Source organism: Manis javanica, chromosome 11 (assembly GCF_040802235.1).
Source record: "Manis javanica isolate MJ-LG chromosome 11, MJ_LKY, whole genome shotgun sequence".
Taxonomy (NCBI): domain Eukaryota; kingdom Metazoa; phylum Chordata; class Mammalia; order Pholidota; family Manidae; genus Manis; species Manis javanica.
Window position 1 is genome coordinate 20,715,862 of NC_133166.1, and position 19,670 is coordinate 20,735,531.

General features: G+C 41.4%; 1 protein-coding gene across 3 annotated transcripts in view; it reads left to right on the forward strand.

Moving 5' to 3' along the window:
- The first annotated feature begins 4,714 nt into the window (after positions 1 to 4,714).
- P4HA3 (prolyl 4-hydroxylase subunit alpha 3) overlaps positions 4,715 to 19,670 on the forward strand; it is a 35,799-nt gene continuing 20,843 nt past the window's right edge. For all 3 annotated transcript variants that reach the window (XR_012122576.1, XM_037026301.2, XM_017672534.3), the window contains exons 1-4: positions 4,715 to 4,968; positions 11,964 to 12,106; positions 12,792 to 13,015; positions 18,501 to 18,650. Coding sequence is in view for 2 of the 3 variants with exons in the window: in XM_037026301.2 (XP_036882196.2) it covers positions 4,769 to 4,968; positions 11,964 to 12,106; positions 12,792 to 13,015; positions 18,501 to 18,650 (717 nt within the window). In the remaining variant the exon portion in view is untranslated. The remainder of the gene's footprint in view (positions 4,969 to 11,963; positions 12,107 to 12,791; positions 13,016 to 18,500; positions 18,651 to 19,670) is intronic.

Here is a 19,670-nt window from a genome sequence, read left to right on the forward strand (position 1 = left end):
TACATATTTCATAAATTTACATAAATTGAAATAATCTCAAATAATACTAATTTCTGCTTTCAACACTCCAAACAGAGTGGGGTAATGCCCCCACCCTCATCCCCAGACATTTTTCTCTCTGTATCCTCCTGCCACTTGGCTCCAGACACATGCAGGCATGAGAGGCACAGAGTACGGTAGAGTTGCTAAAGCCCACATTTTTGGCCAGACAACCAAAAAGGGAGCCTCAGGGGACTGGAAACTATCAGAGATAGCAGAGAGGGAGGAGCTCAAGAGATCAACCCCAGAATTCCTGGGCTCACGCCTCAGCTGTGCATGCATGGATCTGATGCTCAGTAGTGTACCATAGATTTGAGAACTGAGGCATGGGATAGACCACTGTCCAGATCCAAGACTAACCACTGGGTGTTACACAACAGGGGCAGATCTGAGCAGCATGCAAAAGCTTTGAAAACTGAATTGACATTGAAACCACAGCCACAGAAGGCAGATCAGGACTCCTGGCCTGAATCCAACTGAGTTGATTGCATGCTAACACAAAAATATTAATATTCTCCATAAGATCTAGATACATATTCAAAATATTGGGCATTTGATAAAAAAATTCCTCAGCATATGAAGAACCAGGAAAATCTCAAGTTTGAGAAAAGACAATAAACAGATATACAGGAAAAGATAATACAAATGTTGAAAATTGTCTGAGTGTTACGAGATGCTCTAAGAAATAAAGATGAACACTCTTGAAATTAATGGAAAGATACAAAATATCAGCAAAGTAATAGCAGATATAAAGATGAATCCAATGGAAATGTTAGAACTGAAAGTACAACAGTCAAAATTAAAAGCTCACTGGCAGACTCATTAGCAGAATAGAGATGACAGAGGAAAGAGTTAACTTGAAATAATCTAATATGAATAAAGAGAAAAAAGATTCTTTAAAAAATGAACAAAGCCTATGAGGCAGTAGCTAATTCATGTTACAAGAATTTCAGAAGAATTTGAAAAATAACTATTTGAAGAAATAACATATGAACAGTTCCCAAATTTGACAAGAGACATAAGCCTACAGTGAACCCCAGACAGTGACTGAGTGAGGTGAGGGCATAAAAACCCAGCCATTTAGACCCAACATGAGATAGACCTCACAAGAAATACTAGCTCCAGCACTCTTAACACCTTCATCAAAGCTTTGTCAGGCCTCTTTGACCTGTTTCTCTGCACTTTCCTGCTTCCTCCCCCTTTCATAGATGTTGACCCCTAATAAATATCTTGCACCCCAAGCTCCATCTCAGCATCTGTTTCTGAAGAACCCCATCTGTAACATCAATGCAACAACATACATAGCTAGTTCAGAGACCTGAACTCAGGTAGTATGAATCCATAATCCATATTTCTAATGGCTACTAGAGACAGTTTTACCATGAAACTTCAGTGTCAAAGCCCCTAAACTGCAAAACTCTCTCCAAGGCCCTTGGGACTGGGGAGATGGGGGAGCCTAGGAGTGTGTTCACATTGCTATATGTATCTGTAAAACTTGCCAAAGAAAGCTATTTTAACTGCAATTGGTTATCTCTTTTCACTCTGACATCCTCTCCTCTGCACTTCCCCTCATAACACTTCCCCCATGGTGGGAATGCTGAAACAGCCATGGACCTATGTTTGTGACTGAGTTGTCATCAGAACCTGCTTTCTGCCCACAGATAAAAGTTGGGAGTTGTGGTAAGCAGAATAATGACCCCCTGAAGATGCCCATCTCCTAATTCCCAAACCCTGAGACTTTGCAGTATGACTAAATTAAGGATCTTAAGATGGAGATTATCTTGGTGGGCCTGATGTAATCATGAGGCTCCTTAAAAGAGTCAGAGAAGGAAATGTGACAGAAGCAAAATCAAAGAGAGATTTAAAGATGTGTTTTTTGGCTTTGAAGGGGCTACAGATCAAGGGTCCAGAAGAAACAGCCCTGTTGACATCTTGAGTTCAGCCAGTGAAAACCATTTTAGACTTCTGAACTCCCAGACTCTAAGATAATAAATCTGAGTTGTTCTAAATCACTGGGTTTGTGGGTAATTGTCTACAGTACGATAGGAAATGATACAGGAGTCTAAAGGCTGTGTGTGTGTGTGTGTTCTGTCTAGCCCAAACTAGCAGTGCTTCTTCTAATTAAATTATCTGGAAACTTTGAGGATTTCCTATAAATCTTATTGAAGTTCACTCTTATAGACAAAAACACATCCTCATTTCTTTCCACGTCCTTCACTAACTTTGGCTGAGAGTTAGGGTACTACGGAACAATGGCCTTAGGATACTTAGAATAATTTTTGCCTGACTGAAGTAGTCTATTTTGTGGGACACACTCTTTATGGTGCTCTCTTGTGTACCAGAGGGAATCTACGAGACACGCCCTTAAGATACTTCGAATCTCTACTAAGCATGCCCTTAAATCTTTCTGAAGTCTCAGCAAAGGGTCTCTCAACCACACCTCTGAGAGCTTGATCTTGAGGTGATGTTTTACTTGCAGCACCTTGGGCTTGTTCTTTATCCTGAGTCATTTCTTTGAGAAACTTTAGATCATTGGAAAGACTGTCCTGGACCCTCTATATTTCCTCTAAATTCTGCTTGGATGCTAAGCCATTCCTTCTATGATTCGTCTCTTTCTTGTGTTTTATAATTCTGCTTGGAGGTTCTCTAGCCAGATTCATGATCTGTGAGGATGTCCTCTATTTATTTTTATGTGACTGTCAGGCAACAGGTTCACTAACTGTTCTTCCAATACAGAACTTCAGTACTTGCGTGCTCTTTTCTCCAGCCTACAATAATGTTGTCCTTACTGGCCTTCAAGCCTTCATTGACAGTGTCCTAGGGGCCCTTCCAGATTTTGTTAACAGTCTTTCTGAGGGCCTTTAAGCCTTTGCCAAAGCCATGACATATGGTTTAAGTTAAGCTGAGCCTTCATTCCCTCATCTCTCTCAGTACTGGATGCAGGCTGCCTAAGGAAGTTCTGAAATGGCCTCAGGTATAGCTGTTCTCTGCTGCAGGGAGACCCCGAAGGGGCTGACTGCTGGAGAGTCTTCTGACTACACTCCCTGGAGCTGTGCAGCAAGTCCTTCCTTGAAGGGGGATTTGGGTGGTGCTTCTCCCTATTTGTCATGAGCAGTATTATGCTGGGGTTGGTTCACACCAGCTCACAGAGCCAGTGTCAGCATGTCTGCCCAACTGCATTCAGAGATATCATCTAAGTACCTTGAAATCAGTCACTGTAGGAGAATTTTCACCACAGAAATAGGCAAATGTCACAAATCAGGACTTTTTTTCCTCGAGTGTTGGTTTACCAGCACACCTCTGAATGTGATCTATAAGTAATTAACATTGAGTAAGTTACTTTTCCTCTCTGTAACTCAATTTTTCATTTGTAAAATGGGGCTAATAATACCACTTGTGCCGTAGAGTAGGCATGGGAATTAAATAAGCTAATACATGTAAAATGCTTGGGACAACACCTTGCACACTGAAAGCACTCAGTATTATCTTTACTGTTGCTGTTTTATTACTATTATTGCCACCTTAAAAACCTTCCATAGGATTTTCACGGCAGATAGGCTAATTTGTTAGTATGCCATGCAAAGCTCCTTGACAATCTGATAGTTCCAAAGTACAAGGAACTTCCCTTCATTTCTGGAACTCAAACTATTTTGCATCTCCAAACCTCGGTCGGTACACATAGGTACCTTCGGCCAGGAAAGCCCATCCCTCCCTTGCCTGTTCTCTTCCAGACAATTGCTTTGCATCCTTTTGGACCTGCACATATAGCCTCCTCTGTGGACCCCACCCCATCACCTATGTATGGACATGGGCCCCCTCCTCGTGTTGCCATTGCTCATTGCACAACCCTCCATTATCCCCACAGCACTTTATAATGGTTGTTTACATCTCAATTTCCTCCTGGGAGTCCAGGGTTGGATCTGCTATTTCTCTGTGTCTTTAGTACAGTGAACAGAGGTGCTAAATAATTGTTAAATGAACGAACGAATGGATGAATATTGCCTGGGAAAACGAGGGGAAAAATAAATAGCTTAGTAGAGTATAATAATAATATTTTTGTTTGCTTAAATCACTATAGGTATAATGTGTAAGCAGTGATCCAGGACCCCAGAGTTTTAGGTTCTGCAGGTCCTAGATTTGTCATGTACTGACCCTAGCTGCCTTCACGGTCTTCATCTCGGGTCAGAATTCTGCTCCTCCTTCAACATGACTCGGATGTCACGTCCTCCGTGAGGTGTTTGCCTCCCTATTGCTCACTCTCAGCTCTTTACCGGCATCGCTGTTACCATACTGCGCCGTTTACTCCCCTGGATTTCCCCACCCGAATCCGGTGGTATTTCTCTATTTCCACCCCCTGATCCAGACAGGCGAATATTTTGGGGCTGGCCTTGTACAGCCAGAGACCAGTGAACCCCTTCCTCCCCACGCCCCCGTCTCAGTTTCCCCCCGTGTGACAGGGGCTCGGCGGAAACACCTCCCCAGGGTGTGCTCGGCTGGGGCGCGAGCGGACCCTGAGGCTGCAGGCCCCCGATGCAGCGTGCGGGGCGCTGCGGCAGGAGAGTGGGAGCTCCAGAGCCAGCGTGGGTGTCGGAGCGAAGGAGGGGGCGGCGGGCGCGGCGGGGGGGCCGGGAGGGCCGAGCACCCGGGGCGGGGCCGAGGGGCGGGCCCGGCGGGAGCGGCGGGGCCCGGGCGAGCGGGACGGCCCGGGGGACGCGCGCGAGCGCCGGTGATGGGCCCCGCGGCGCGGCTGGCGGCTCTGCTGGCGGTCCTGGCGCTTCGGGCGGGGGACCCAGGGGCGGCCGCGACGCGCGGGGACACGTTCTCGGCTCTGACCAGCGTTGCGCGCGCCCTGGCGCCGGAGCGCCGGCTGCTGGGACTGCTGCGGCGCTACCTGCGCGGGGAGGAGGCGCGCCTGCGGGACCTGACCAGGTGAGGCGCGGGGGTCGCGGCGGCAGAAAGGCCTGCGTGGGGGAGACCGAGGCAGAGGGCGAGACCCAGGCACTGTGCTACAGGGCTGGGGCCGACTCCGCGTGTCGCCCTGCATGGGACCTCAGACCCAGTGTCACAGTGTGTCACACAGTTTGGAAACTCAGACTCTGTCACACATACAAGTAGCTCTCTCTCCAGAGCCATCTTCACACAGCCAAGTTGATACACTGTGGAAAAGCGTGGTGGAGTGACGCTGAGGCCCAGAAGGACCTCACAGGCACTGTCCAACTGTGTGGGACCCCAGGCTCGGTGTCACAGAGACACACCGACAGGGCGGGAGTGAGACGGAGAGAATTCTCTGTGGTACTGTAGCCATATATGTGTTGGCCATGTGACCCAGCAAACTGGTGTTTAGTATGAGGTGACCTTTTGTGACCATATAGGAGGTTTACGTGTCACTGGGACTGGATGGGTATGATCTGGAGATCATACTCTACTCTGTGTGTGAAAGATGCCCAGTAATTGTATAGGTCACTATATGACTAATGCTTCATTTCATCAATTCATTCAACACACTTGTTTGAGTGCCTACTATGAGCCACAGGCACCGGTATAAATGCCGAACAAGTCCCAACAGTCCCCTCAAGGAGTTTGGAGTGTGTAGCATATGATTGTTAATCAGAGATATCCATCACTTCCTTTGCTTTCAGCTCTCCCTTCTCTTCATACATGTAAGAGCTCTCTAAATTCTAAATAAATAACTGAGAATTTATATGTGTATAAAAGTATTTGAAGGGTGCCTAACTGGTTTTCTTGGCTTCACTGGAGATGGCTGGTAATTACAGATCTGCTTTGGTTATGTAACTGTATTCCTATTATGTTAATGTGTGTGCGCAATTTAATTAGTAGTTTAAAACCTATACATGCTTAAGTTATTCTACAAGAAGATATATCAAAGAAATAATCAATCTTCCCATGTTTTCTTCCATCTGCTACTTCTATAGATTTTCTTCTTCCTTCCTACTTACAACCCTTAAATAGAATTCGTGCCTCATATCAAATTCACCGAGTATCATAATTCCTCCAAGTGGTAAAGATACCTCAAGACAAATGCTGGGCATAGAAGCCACAGGGCATAAATCTGCAAAGAAGTAAAAAGCTAACCTTTTCAAACAATATGGCTTCTCTCTCACTTACCAACTTTACATTTCCCTGTATGGCCCCAGAAGATGACTGGTTAGCCAGAGACAGTTAAGATTCCTCAAGGGAGGAACAACCTAAGACAGGCACATTTGCAGGGGGGCCATCAGGTAAGAAATTGGGGATCAACAGAGGTGAGGCTTAGAACCTCACCCCCGCTGTTTTGAGAGAAATCTTCTGCATCGGTGGATGTTTTATTGCCCTTGTCTAGCTTGGATTAACACATAGTCTACAGGCACGCACCTGATCATCTGATCATTTGCTCTCTTACAACACTAAACTATGTTTTCTACCTTTATCTTGCATCTACCTACCACTTCAGCATTTTATTAAAAAAAAAAATAATAATAATAATAATAATAATAAAGGGAGAAATGTGGGATTCACATATAAATCAAGTATAAAAATCAAACAAATATTCGTATTTGACCTGATTGTCCATAGTTCATAATGAGTGATCAAAACCGAAAGTTTCTGTGATGACTGCCCTTGTACTGTTCACCATGTAAGAACTTATTCACTATGTAAGAATTTGTTCACCATGTAAGAACTTGTTTGTTATGTTCAGAAGATTGGAGACTGACAAGAATTAGGCTGGGGGTGGATTAATGATTGTGCATTGAGCATTGACTCCCCTATACAGAATTTTATTGTTGTTAACAACGATTTGATCAATAAATATGAGAGATGCCCTCTCAAAAAAAAAAAAGTATTTCACACCAAGAAAACACTGGGTAAAACCATACTTAATGTTAGGGGAATGTGAGTGTAGCACACATAGGCAGATAATCAGCCATTATTGTTTTGTTATACAATCAACAAACTAGTGCTACACTCTGTAGGATCAAATACTGTAGACTTGGAACACTGGGGCACTTTGTGTGGACTGCAGTGTCAAGGTATGAAAGATGAATGATTATATGATACCATGTGTATAAATACATGTTGTACCTTCTCTGCTTGGGACATTAAGAAACCTATAATGTAATGAACTGTGGTATAACCATGTTGCTATCTGAATATATTAATATTGTGCTTACATAATGATGTGACTCTCCAGTGAGCCGAAACAAGAGACGGCTGTCTCAGAGCATACTGTGAGTGTGTGTGATAGTAATGCCAATCCTGGGGTCCATGGGAAGGTGTATGAGACACAATGGCTGTATGAGAGGTCCCACATCGAAGGGAATCAGTTCACGTGTGAAAGTGTGGGTGAGAGATCTTGTTACTCAATGGTGACTGAATGATGATGTAATTTGGTATGTGCTTTAGGTGTGTAGCTTGCATATGAAGTTATACAAATGTTTTAAATTTATTGGTAGTTTCAAATAGTGTGACAATATGCACACAGATATAATGTAGATAAGTGTGTATAAATTATAACAATACATGATGATAATTTCAATAATTCTTGTCATTCGTTGGAGTAGCATAGTTGCCTACTGTTCTTTGGGCACTCATTTAGAGAGCTTAATGTTTTAATGTTTTATATTTCAAGTCCAGATTCACTGGAGTCCAGGCTCATTGGTTGATCTAGAAAGCAGACTCTTCTCTCTGATACTTGCATGGTGCCTGCTCCCCATGTGTTTGTTCTCAGACCACTAATATGTTTATTTGGGTGGCAGCGGGGGATCAGCATCCCAATGTGATTCTCAGGGAACAGGCTCGGAGGAGAGTGCTTGCAGTGTTGGTCAATGTGGCTGGCCAGGGCCCCCAGGCATGTTAGTTTCCTTTACTATCTTATCACCACTGTCACTGTCACAGCTTTGTCACAATGGGAGGTCTTGCACAACCCTGATCTCATTTTATTCTCTCTTACACACGATGCTTGAAACTGGTTTGTATTACTCTTTTAAACACATGAGAAATCATTTAAAACATGAGAAAATTAAAGTTTAGTACCTTACCCAAGATTATAAATCTAGTACGTAGCAAATCCAGGACTAGGACACACCTCTTTTGATTGTTTCTATCCCGCCATAATATCCCCACTCTTGCTTTACCTGAGATGCCAGGACCCAGAGCAAGCCTTAGAACCACCGAGGTTTTATGAGCAGCTGTATTACACAGTGGTTAAGAGTATGGATTCAGGAATTTAATATACATCTGTTTAAATCCTTGCTCTGACCTTGGACAAGTTCCTTTACCTCTTTAAGCATTAGTTCCTTATCTGTAAAATGATAATAATGATAATACCTGCCACTATAGGGATGTTGGAAGGATTAAATACCATTAAAGGTATTTTGTTCGGATTGTGCTTGGAATGTAATAATTGCTCAACAAATGTTAGCTCTTTATGACTGTTACTTATTTTAAGACTACCTGGTGAAACTAGATCCCACTTTTGACTCTAAGCAGTTAAGTAGGATTCTGAGAGCTCGGGTATTAAAAAAGAATCAGGAAAATTCTAGATTCTCTTCTCATATGACTTATGAACATTTTGTTTCAGAAAGTTTAGTTTGACATTTTAGAGAATAATGTTCTCTAGTCAATGCTTAAACCTAGTCAAATGTCTGCTTTTTAAAAAAGGAATTTTTGTGGTTCCCTGCTCATTTTCCTATACTCTCCATCTGGTGATCTAATGTAATTTGAGATGTTATTTTAAAGGGCCTCAGTTGACATTCTTCTTTGGAATTCTACATTTAGAAATGAAATATTTTTTGATGTTGAAACTACACACTGTAACCTCAAGTTAATGAATAAACATTATTATACTACTTGCAGTAGATAGTTTTATACTGGCATTGTATATATACTAGTTATGTGTATATCTGTAATATAAATATATACTTAAATATCATATTATTATACATTTTGTATTATGTATGATATGCTATATATTAGTATATAATAATAATGATACCTAATATATAAATTACACATATATATACAATATATATAAATGTATACAACATATTCAATCCCTAACTTTTTTGTTGTTGCAGTTTTAAAAATCTACCAAGATTGGAAGAGGAGTATAAGCAGCAATTATTTCTGTGCCAGTAATTAAACATTCAGAATGCTCAGAAGAACTGAGACAAAGCCATTTCTGAACTCCAAAGCAGAAACACATTCAATTAAAGTAGCTCATGTATTGTGGCTGGATAACCTGTCCAGGCTCTGTTTAATGTGGGATTGGGTTGCAAATTTTATGCGCAGATTCTTGAAGGCAAGGGTCTGATTTTCCGCTCTCAGCAGCATTTGTTAAAGCAAAAATCCATTTAGGAAACCCTGAAGTTTCAGTGTCTGAAAACCAGCTATTTGCTCAGAGGCTGGGCAAAGGGCCAGTGATCGGATTCCAAACCAGTCTCAGATTTCAGCTGATAGGTCTTTTTTCCCTTTGTGTGACAGAAAAATGATGTATCTGAACAACTGAACTGATTCATGCTTTGCAGTGGAGACCAAACCCCTGCCCTAAATAAACTGACTCTGTAATTGGAAGTGGGACATGCAGAGGACAAGGAGGTAGGGCTTTTGATGTGGCCGCCTTGGGAGCAGCCCTCACCTCTCTGCCTTGCCTCTGATGCCTCAGATTCCTCTGATGCCTGGTAAAACCCAGTCCTCAAGCACAAAATGAGGAGCCTGTTTATTCAGTTGTGGAGATGATGATGGGGAGAAAGAATAGAATGGTCTTGCTGAAAGAACCTGTAGAGGTCTTCTAGACTATACCAGCTCTATCATTTTACAGGGTGGAAACTGGGTCAGGATACCTGTCAGATCCCCTCCCAGCACCTTCCTATCCAACTCTCTTACAAAATCTCTGCCCGCTCAGCCTCCGTCGTCTCTGGACACAGTCTTCAGTTTGGCCTCAGCCCAAGTCTCTACTTGTAAGTGTTTTTGTCCAGCAGTGGAATATCTTTCACTAAGTAGTTCCATATGAAGGCAAAGTAGGGAATAACGGGTAGTAAAAAAATATCCCACACCCTGGAGGCTGGTTTAGTTTTTAAAACCTTCAAATTGTTGCTGTCAAATCACTCTGTCATGGGATCAGAGACATCCTGGGACCTGACGGGCTTCTCATTTCTTCCCTGGGGCATCCTGGCCCAGATTCTTGTCCCCTTGTTCATGCTTAATTGGACATTTGGCTCCCTGGAAGCACCACGAGGCAAGTCATCTATTTGAGGTTCTGTTCACAGTTGAGGGCTCCATCCTTGAGAAATCCTCAGGTCAGACTGCTTCACGGGAGTGAAATCCACCCCTCACCGCTCCTTCAACTCTTTACATTCTCCCCTTTCCGCCCGCAGAAGTTCCCCACGCTGGGCAAAGGACTCCTGTATTCTCACATGCTCTTGCACACTTTCATTTAACTCCATATCCTTTTCTCTTTGCACACACTTTTTTTTTAACTTCCATTGTTGTTATTATATTGCTTTTGAAATTAATGATTTTAAAATAAGGAAAAATTCTTAGAAGGCAGGACTAGAACTCTTAAGCCTGCCTTATTAAAATCAATAAATGTCAATAATATTAATCCTACTAGTGTATTAGAAATGTAGTAACCATAGTATACCAGGAAAGAAGACAGCATCCTTTGCTTATATGAACACTCATGTAGGACATCCAAGGAGGAGAGAATTTAACTGGAGAGATCATCACTTTGGCATCACCAGTTCTGGCCCTTTTCTACAAATGTTGGCAAACCAGAAAGGTTGGAAGCATTCCAGACAACCCCATTTCTTCATTTCCCATTACAACCGTCACCAGGTTCTATGCGGTCTATTTCCTAAATACCTCCCGAATCCATCCCTTTCTCCGCCCCCACTGTCACTGTGTTGATTCAGACTCTCTTCATCTCTCTTACAGTTTTGAACTGGCCTCCTAACTGGTCTTTCTGCCTCCAGTCACTTCCACTCCTGAACTCTCCTCCCATCCTCTCACAGATTTATGTATGTAAATATAATGTATATCACCCTTACTTAAAACACTTCGGTGGCTCCTAATTGCACTCAGGGTAAAAACTGAACTCCTCAGCAAGGCCGATGAGGTACTCCGCACTTCTCCAGTCTGGTCTACCCATCCGCCCACTAAATCCTGTGCTCCAACAACACTAAACTGCTGGTAATTATTCACCTACTGTTTCTCTCTCTGTACCTTTGCATATGTTGGACTATCCCTGCCTGGAAGGAGGCCTCCTCCTCCCTTCCTCATTGTTTGCATTCATATTATCAAGTCTTGGGTTTATTATCTCCTCTGTGAAACCATCTCAGACCTGCTCTGGCTAAACTGACCACCCTTCTCTGTCCTCCCCTAAGCCTTGTTCTTGAATCAGGTGTTGCACCAGGAATATAATTATTTGTGTATATCTTACCCACTATACTGTGAGTCCTTGAGACCAAGGTAATTGTCTTACTCATCTAGCTCCTAGAAGAGTATATTTTATTCATCCTTTCATAGAAATATATATATTGAATTTTAGGTATACGGTGATGAGAAAAAGAGCTATTTTCTCATCAGTGAAATCCTTGAGCACTGGACCCTGCCTTGCCAGCATCTAGCAAGTAAGTTCATGAGAGCTTGACACTGTCTTGCCTTTGTTTCTCCAGCACCTAGCATGGTGCCTGATGTACTGTAATTGGCTGGTACAAACTGACTCACTGAATAAACAAATGAATGGACCTACTTTTGTTGTGTTGGTAGTTTTCATATTCTTTGGGCTTATTGGTTATAACTGTACATGACTCTCAAGAGGTTCAGCATTTCATTTTTAACTACTCTTACTGTATATACCCCAGGCCAGCCTTCCCTGATGTAGCTGTTGTATCAGTCGGTGAGGTCATTCTATTCCTCTCTTTCAGATTCTATGACAAGGTGCTTTCTTTGCATGAGGACTCGGCCACCCCTGTGTCTAACCCTCTGCTTGCGTTTACTCTCATCAAACGCCTACAGTCTGACTGGAGGAATGTGGTACATAGTCTGGAGGCCAGTGAGAACATCCGAGGTAATGAGGAGGAGGGCCGAAGGGTACGAGAAGATTCTATCTTTTGGCTCAGTGGCAACAAGAGAGATTCTGATGGGATGTGACAAAGGGTAATGAAGAGGGTGGGTACTGCTTGGTCTCCTTAACTCTAGCTATTATGCAGAACTAGGTCCCTTGTTAATATGTTTATACAGTTATATATTAGAAAACACTTTCACATCCATTATCTCATTTGAGTTTCACTACAATCCTGTGAAGTACAGGTTATCATCCCATTTACTTATGTGTAGAAAGTAATGTCTACCAGTAATTTTTATTTTATTAAGTTGCCACTACAATGTGATCTGTAGCAAGATCACTTTCCTAATTTACTCACCTTGTACTTGAAGTCATGTTGCTTGTCTGGGGAAGTTACGAGGCAGAAGAGCTGTCCTCATAAAGGGCAAGATTCCCTGAGACACAGGATGGAACAACAAGGTAAAGGTGTGTACCTTGGTTTTCACTCCAGAGCGTGTGTTCCTCATTCAGAAGGTTGTATTAAGCCTCCACTCTGTGCCAGGAACTGTAGTTGCCACCAGGAACAAAAACAGATAAAACATTACCTTTACTCACAGTATATTGAACGGGTGATTATTATGCCTTGCACATATTAAGTGCTCACCACCTGTTTTTGAATGGTGGATTGATGTTTTTGCTACCTGCACAGCTCTGAAGGACGGTTATGAGAAGGTGGAGCAGGACCTTCCGGCCTTTGAGGACCTTGAGGGGGCAGCAAGGGCTCTAATGCGGCTGCAGGATGTGTACATGCTCAACGTGAAGGGCCTTGCCAGAGGCGTCTTTCAGAGAGTTGCTGGCTCTGCTGTCACTGATCTGTATAGTCCGGGACAGCTTTTCTCCCTCACAGCAGATGACTGCTTCCAAGTTGGCAAGGTAACAATATTCAGAGAAAGGGCGAATTGCTCAGCTCTAGTTTCTTGTGGTTGAAATAACTATGGTCTGATTGCTTTTACATATTTCTAATCCTCACAGCAAACTGGAAATTTGGTATTATTCATCATTTTCAGATGAAGAAACTATGGTTCTGAGAAGGTAAAAAACTTGCCTAAGGTTACACAATTTTAAGTAGCAGAACTACATTTTGAACCCAGGTCTTTTAACTCCCAATCCCATGCTCTTTCCATGGTGTCCAGGGTGATCATTTACTTATGACTCTCTTGAGCATGAAAGGGTCGTTTGCTATGCCAGGATTACAGACATTAACTGGGACTGTCCTGGGCAAAATGGTCCTTTGGTCACCCTGACTATAGCTGCCTGCCAGTAAATGAACAGCTGGGTGGAAAAGCAAAGAAAGATTAATGGGTGGGGGGAAGGATTAGAGATGGTGATGTGAAGGTAAGATCATGGAAACTCAGCTTCCTGAGACTTTCTGGAAGCCCTTGCAACATTTCCTAAGCATCTAGAAATACTAAATTAAAGCAGTGTCCAAAAACTAGGCCATTCACTTTAACGTTACTTGAGGAGATAGACTTCAGGAATGTTCCATATGAGATATTTAACTGATCTTTGATCGTAAGCTATCAGCATACTTGAGGTAATTTTACAATACTCTCTTTGTTAGTCTTTGCCTTAAGAAGAAATGGAGCAAATCCTTTTTAATTTTGAAGATGTGTATTTCAGGAAAGTGAATTTTTTCCAGCCTCTTACAGTATACATTAGCACATCTGAGAGTGGGCCTCAGGTGTCCTGGATCCAAATTTTGGGGATCAGTCTTCCAAATTAATTCAAAGTAGGTGCCCTAAGCCCCTCAATGTACCATTTTTACTTTTCTGAGATCCTGAATGGAATCAGAACTCAATCCTTTGTTCGTAACTTATTTAAATTTAAGCGACTTAGAGTAGTTCCATGTATGGTACCAATATACGCTTTATTATTGAGGCTTTTTTTAAAACCACAAATTGAAAATTTAGTAAAACACTTCCTGAAAGCCTCACAGGCACTCTTTATTTCTGGATTTTTTTTACTTATTTTAAAAGGTGAAATATTTCCAATATAAGAAAATTACCTAAAACAATACAATAAACAATTGTATCTATAACTGAGATGATATAAATGTTCAAATTTTTCTGTAGTTTTTTCAGGTTTCTGACAATTTACATAAAATATAAGGCATTAAAAATTAATATTAAAAAAGGAATTTATTATAGCTCAATAAAGCCACACTCCTTTTCCTTCTAATCACGCCCCACCCATTCTATTCTACCGTTGCCCAGGTACTTGGTACTAAGTGTCCCGAGCCATGCAATATGTACTCTTCTGAGTCCAACTTCTTTCACTCAGTACATTATATCTGTCAAATTCATCCACGTTGTTGCATTTATTAGTAGTTGATTCCTTTTTATTGCTGAGTAGTATTCCATTGTATGAATATACCACACACTTTACCTAGTCTCTGGCCGATGGATACTTGGATTGTTTCTAGCGTGGGCTACTGTGAATAAAGCTGTTGTTAACATTCATATGTAAGTCTTTCTGTGGACATTTATTTTCATTTCTCTTGGGTAAATTCCTGAGAGTGGTATTGCTGGATCAAAGAATAAGCTTCAATAATTATTAACATGTGGTCAAATTTGTTTCATCTACATGTGTCTAATTCTGTCCTCTATGGGTTATTTTAAAGCAGATCAGCCTTTATATTATGTGAAATTCTTGAATGTCTAATTCTACAATGCTGTTATTGTCTGTTGACTCTTGACTCTTACTCATGTTTGATTATTTCCTAATATGGTTTCTTATGTTTGATTATGTGCTTATTTTTAGCAGGGCTTTTTTCCCCCAGAAGAATCTCCAAGCCTGGAGTTGGGGGAATATCACTCCACCGAGCTTTAGGTTTTCTTCTTCTAGGTACCCTGGTGGTACCACTAGCCTTAGATGCTTTTTTTTTTTCCTACTGTACATGACATCCCCATGACTTATTTATTTTATATGTAAAGTTTGTACCTTTTGATTCCCTTCACCCACTTTGCCCAACGCCCCCTCCATCCTCTGGCAATCACCAATCTGTTCTTTGTGTCTGTGGGCTCATTTCTTGTTTGTTTTCTGTTTTTAGATTCTGCATTTAAGTGAGAATATATGATATTTGTCTTTCTCTGTCCAACTTATTTCACTTAGCATAATGCCTGCTAGGTCCATCCACACTGTTGAAAATGGCAAGATTTCCTTCTTTTTTATGGCCAAGTAATACCACAGTGGTGTGTGTGTGTGTGTGCGTGTGTGCATGCACACGCACACACCACGTTTCTTTATCCATTCATCCACTAATGGACCCTTGGGTTGTTTGCATGTCTCAGTTGTTGTAATAGTGTTGCAATGAACATAGGGGTGCATATATCTTTTCAAGTTAGTGTTTTCATTTTCTTCAGTAAATGCCCAGCAGTGGAATTGCTGGACCAAATGGCAGTTCTATTTTTAATTTTTTGAGGAACTTCCATACTGCTTTCCAAAGTGGCTGCACCAAGTGACGTTCCAACTGTGAGTGCAGGAAGCTTCCCTTTCTTCCACATCCTTGTCAACACTTATTTCTTATCCTTTTGATAACAACCATTCTAACAGGTGTGAGGTGATTGCTCATAGTTTTGATTTGCAGTGGCCTTAGATCCATTGTTAAAGATTTATTTTGTTGGGGATGGGGGTGGTTCCTTAACTATATGAATAATGCAAATTCAAACCCTAAACTCACAGGAAGCAAAAACTCCAGATTGTGAATATTCTAAGGAGATATTTTATTTCCCTAAACAGAGCCCAGGCAGAAACAAACCAACTTTCTTCCCTCCTTGTAACACTGGGTAGATTTTTTCCTGTCTACCCTTTCCTTTAAGATATAAGGAATTCCTCAGAACAGCATTAGACTCATAGACACTGAGAAGTGACTAGTGGTTACCACGAGGGAGGGGTTGGGGTAGGTGCAGTGGGGGGAAGGGGAAGGGAGATTAAAAGGCACAATAATGTGTAATCACAATATGTTGATCATAGGGACTGTCGAACCTCTGTGAGGTACATTTGAAACCAACATAAGATTGTATATTAGTGATATTTTAATTTTAAAAAGTAAAAAAAAAAGATATAAGTAATTTCTTTTTTCTTAGATTTCAGTTTTATGAATGTATCTTAGCTCCAATTCCTAGTTTTTGGGAGTCTGAAGAAGGCTCATCTTCTATCCTCGTGTGGGCATTATAGCCTAAGGTTATTAAGTACCAAGATTACAAAAATTAACATCCACCCCAATGCTAGGCAGCTTTAGCATTTACTGATATGCTTATTGCTTGGTTTTTAGTTCCTTTTTTATTTCTGTACCTCAGTATTTTCCATTCTTTCTTGAAAAAATATGATAAAATGCTTGTTACATTTTACTCAAAATTTCTAAGTCTTTGTGATTGGAAGAATTCCAGTTATCTCAATCTATCATATTGTTGGGACTTGAAGTTCCTCATGGTAATCTTAAACATATTAATTTAGCAGGAAAAGTTTTGTCATTTTTAGATGTTCTTCAACTCAACCTTTTTTATAAAGGGGAAACTTGAGGACCAGAGATAACACAGAAAGGTTAATGGCAGAATTGAAACAGCCATTTATTTATTATTTAGGCTGCAGAGTGGCAGAATCTTCATGTTCTGCCCTGTCTTTCTGCCAGTCCAGATGTTACACCTAAATTAGATCATTTTGTGAGAGTCCTTCCAACTCTGTGTCTTTATAATCCCATGCTGTCTCCAACATCAGCTTTCAGGAAATTCTGCCCGCAGTGCTGGTTTTCTCATTAACTGTAAGCTTTTAGGCAACAGGAGCTATGTCTAGCACATGTTGTCATATTCCCCGCCTTCCGACATTCCAACGTGAGAACAAATTCCCTGAGCTCTCCTAGCATTCCTGTGTGGGGCTAATGGATTGTGTCACAATGATTGGTTTACTCATGTGCCCCTTGTTTGATAGCTAACAGGCACATGAAAAAATATTCCACATCTAATCATCCGGGAAATGCAAATCAAAACTACAGTGAGTATCACTTTACACTAGTTAGAATGTTCCCTATCCAAAAGACAAGAAATAGTAAGTATTGGCAAGGATGTGGAGAAGAGGGAACCCTCTTATACTGTGAGTGGGAATATAAATTGGTGCAGCTGCTGTGGAAAGCAATATGGAGGTTCTTCAAAAACTAAAAATAGAAATACCATAAGACCCAGTAATTCCACTTCTAGGAATTTACCCAAAGAAAACAAAATCCCTTATTTGAAAAGACATATGCACCCCTATGTTTATTGCCACATTACTTATAATAGCCAAGATATGGAAGCAACCAAAGTGTTGTTCATCACTAGATGAATGGATAAAGAAGATGTGGTACATACACACAATGGGATATTATTCAGCCATAAGAAAGAAATCATGCCATTTGCAACATGGATGGACCTAGAGGGTATCATGCTCAGTGAAATAGGCCAGGTGGAGGAAGACAAGTACCAAATGATTTCACTTGTATGTGGAATCTAAAAACAAAACAAAACAAAATGAACAAAACAGCAGTAGACTCATAGACACTGAGAAAGGACTGGTGGTTACCATGGGGGAGGGGTTGGGGTGGATGGGTGGAGAGGGTGAGGGGGATAAAGAGGCACAAAAATTCTCAATCATAATATTAGTTGGTCACAGGAATAGTTGCACAGCACGTCCTCCTCATAAGCTCTTTAAGGTCAAGGACCACCAGATACATTGTAAATACTCAGTAAAAATTGAATAAATGAGTTAATTAATTTAATCCATTTCTTACATTGTTATCAGCAATATCTTCCTAAAACACATGACATCTCCTATTCTCACTAGCTCATCGCAGGCTGCCTTTCTAAGCTTATTTTCTGTTTCCCTTCCCCTTAGGTTGTAGCCACAATATACTACTTGAAAGCATTCTTGCTTTGAGGCTTTTGTTTCTGTCATTTGCTCACCTTAAAATGCTCTTCTCCCAATCTCTACTCTTTGAAATCCATTTTCTTCTTCAAGGAAGGCCTATCTCAGATGCCACTTCTTCCATGGAGCCTGAGATTCTCACATCTCCTGCCTTCTCTGTGCCACCACAACAAATTATGTGCATTTTCTTCTAGGATTCGTGTCATTCTGACCAGTGTTATAGTTATAATAGTTCATATGTCTTTTCTCCCCAGATTAAAATTCCTTAAATACAAGAAACTTTGTGTCTTCTCTGAATCTAGAACAATGTATTGTATATAATAGATGCTTAATAAATTGAATTTAAATGAATTTGAGATGAAACCTTGCCTTCTTGAGTTGCAAAGGCACTCTCGCCCTTTGTCATTTCCTTTTCCCTACCTGTGGACTAAGGCTTTAATGATGGTACTTATGTCCCCTAAAGGTGGCCTATGACATGGGGGATTACTACCATGCCATTCCGTGGCTGCAGGAGGCTGTCAGTCTCTTCCGAGGATCTTATGGAGAATGGAAGACAGAGGATGAGGCAAGCCTAGAGGATGCCTTGGATCACTTGGCCTTTGCCTGTTTCCAGGTAGGGCAGGAAGTAGGCTTAGAGCTTTCTGCACAATAAATGCAATACTTTGTATCTGCTGTACAATTTTTCTAAGCATTTTCATGTCTCTTAATTTATTTCATCTTCCCAACAGGACCAAATGTGAGTCAAGCAGGGCAGTTGCTTTATTATTTCCATGTTTCACATGTGAGGAAATTGCCAGTGTCCAAGGAAGAAGTTAGGGTGTTATTCTCCCATCTGCAGAGGATAACATCTTATCCGCCACAGAGCCGGCGTCATTGGTGCATAGTGCTGGGCTCAGTGCCTCCTCCAGCTGGTGCTTTTCCTTGGCACTAGTGATTTCTGACCTGTTGTGACTCACATGGAAGCTCATTTCCCCAAATTTGGGAGCTGCGATCCTTTTGTACAGCTGACTCCATTTCCCACCAGAGTTGTAGAGTCTTAAGAATAGGTTGTAAATACTGCTACAGAGCCAAAATCCTTAGAGCTTCCAAAGCTAATAAACCATTTCTGCTTCCTGCATGCCTTTTTATTTTCCCCTTTTCTTGAGAAAAGGGAGGAGGGTGTGGGTGGTCCACATCCACGTGTTGCTGCCAATGGGCCTATTCCTCTCAAGGAAGTGCCTGGTAAGTGGATCTTTGCTGTAAAACTTTCCAGTGTGCTCTTTCTAATGCTTCTGCTCAATACTTACATATTAAAGCTGAAAGAGAATCATTGTGATGCAACAAAGGGCAAGAATAAAATTTTAATACAGGAAGAATATGGAGAATTGACATGGAGACTCAGAGAAGACAAACTAAAGCAGCTTACTCTGAAACACAGTTTTAAATTCAGTGCCTGATTATTAGCTGTGTTGTTTTTCTCCTGTGATGGCTGAGATTTCTCCTCTGTGCATTGGTAGACTTCCCCTTTCCATGCTTGCGCTTTGTCTGGGAAGTTGTTTTCATCTCACAGGCATAGCTCAGATGTCACCTGCTTTGTAAAGTCTTCCTTGATTCTCCTCAGACTCCTCAGACTTTCCTTCCTTGTGCTCTTACA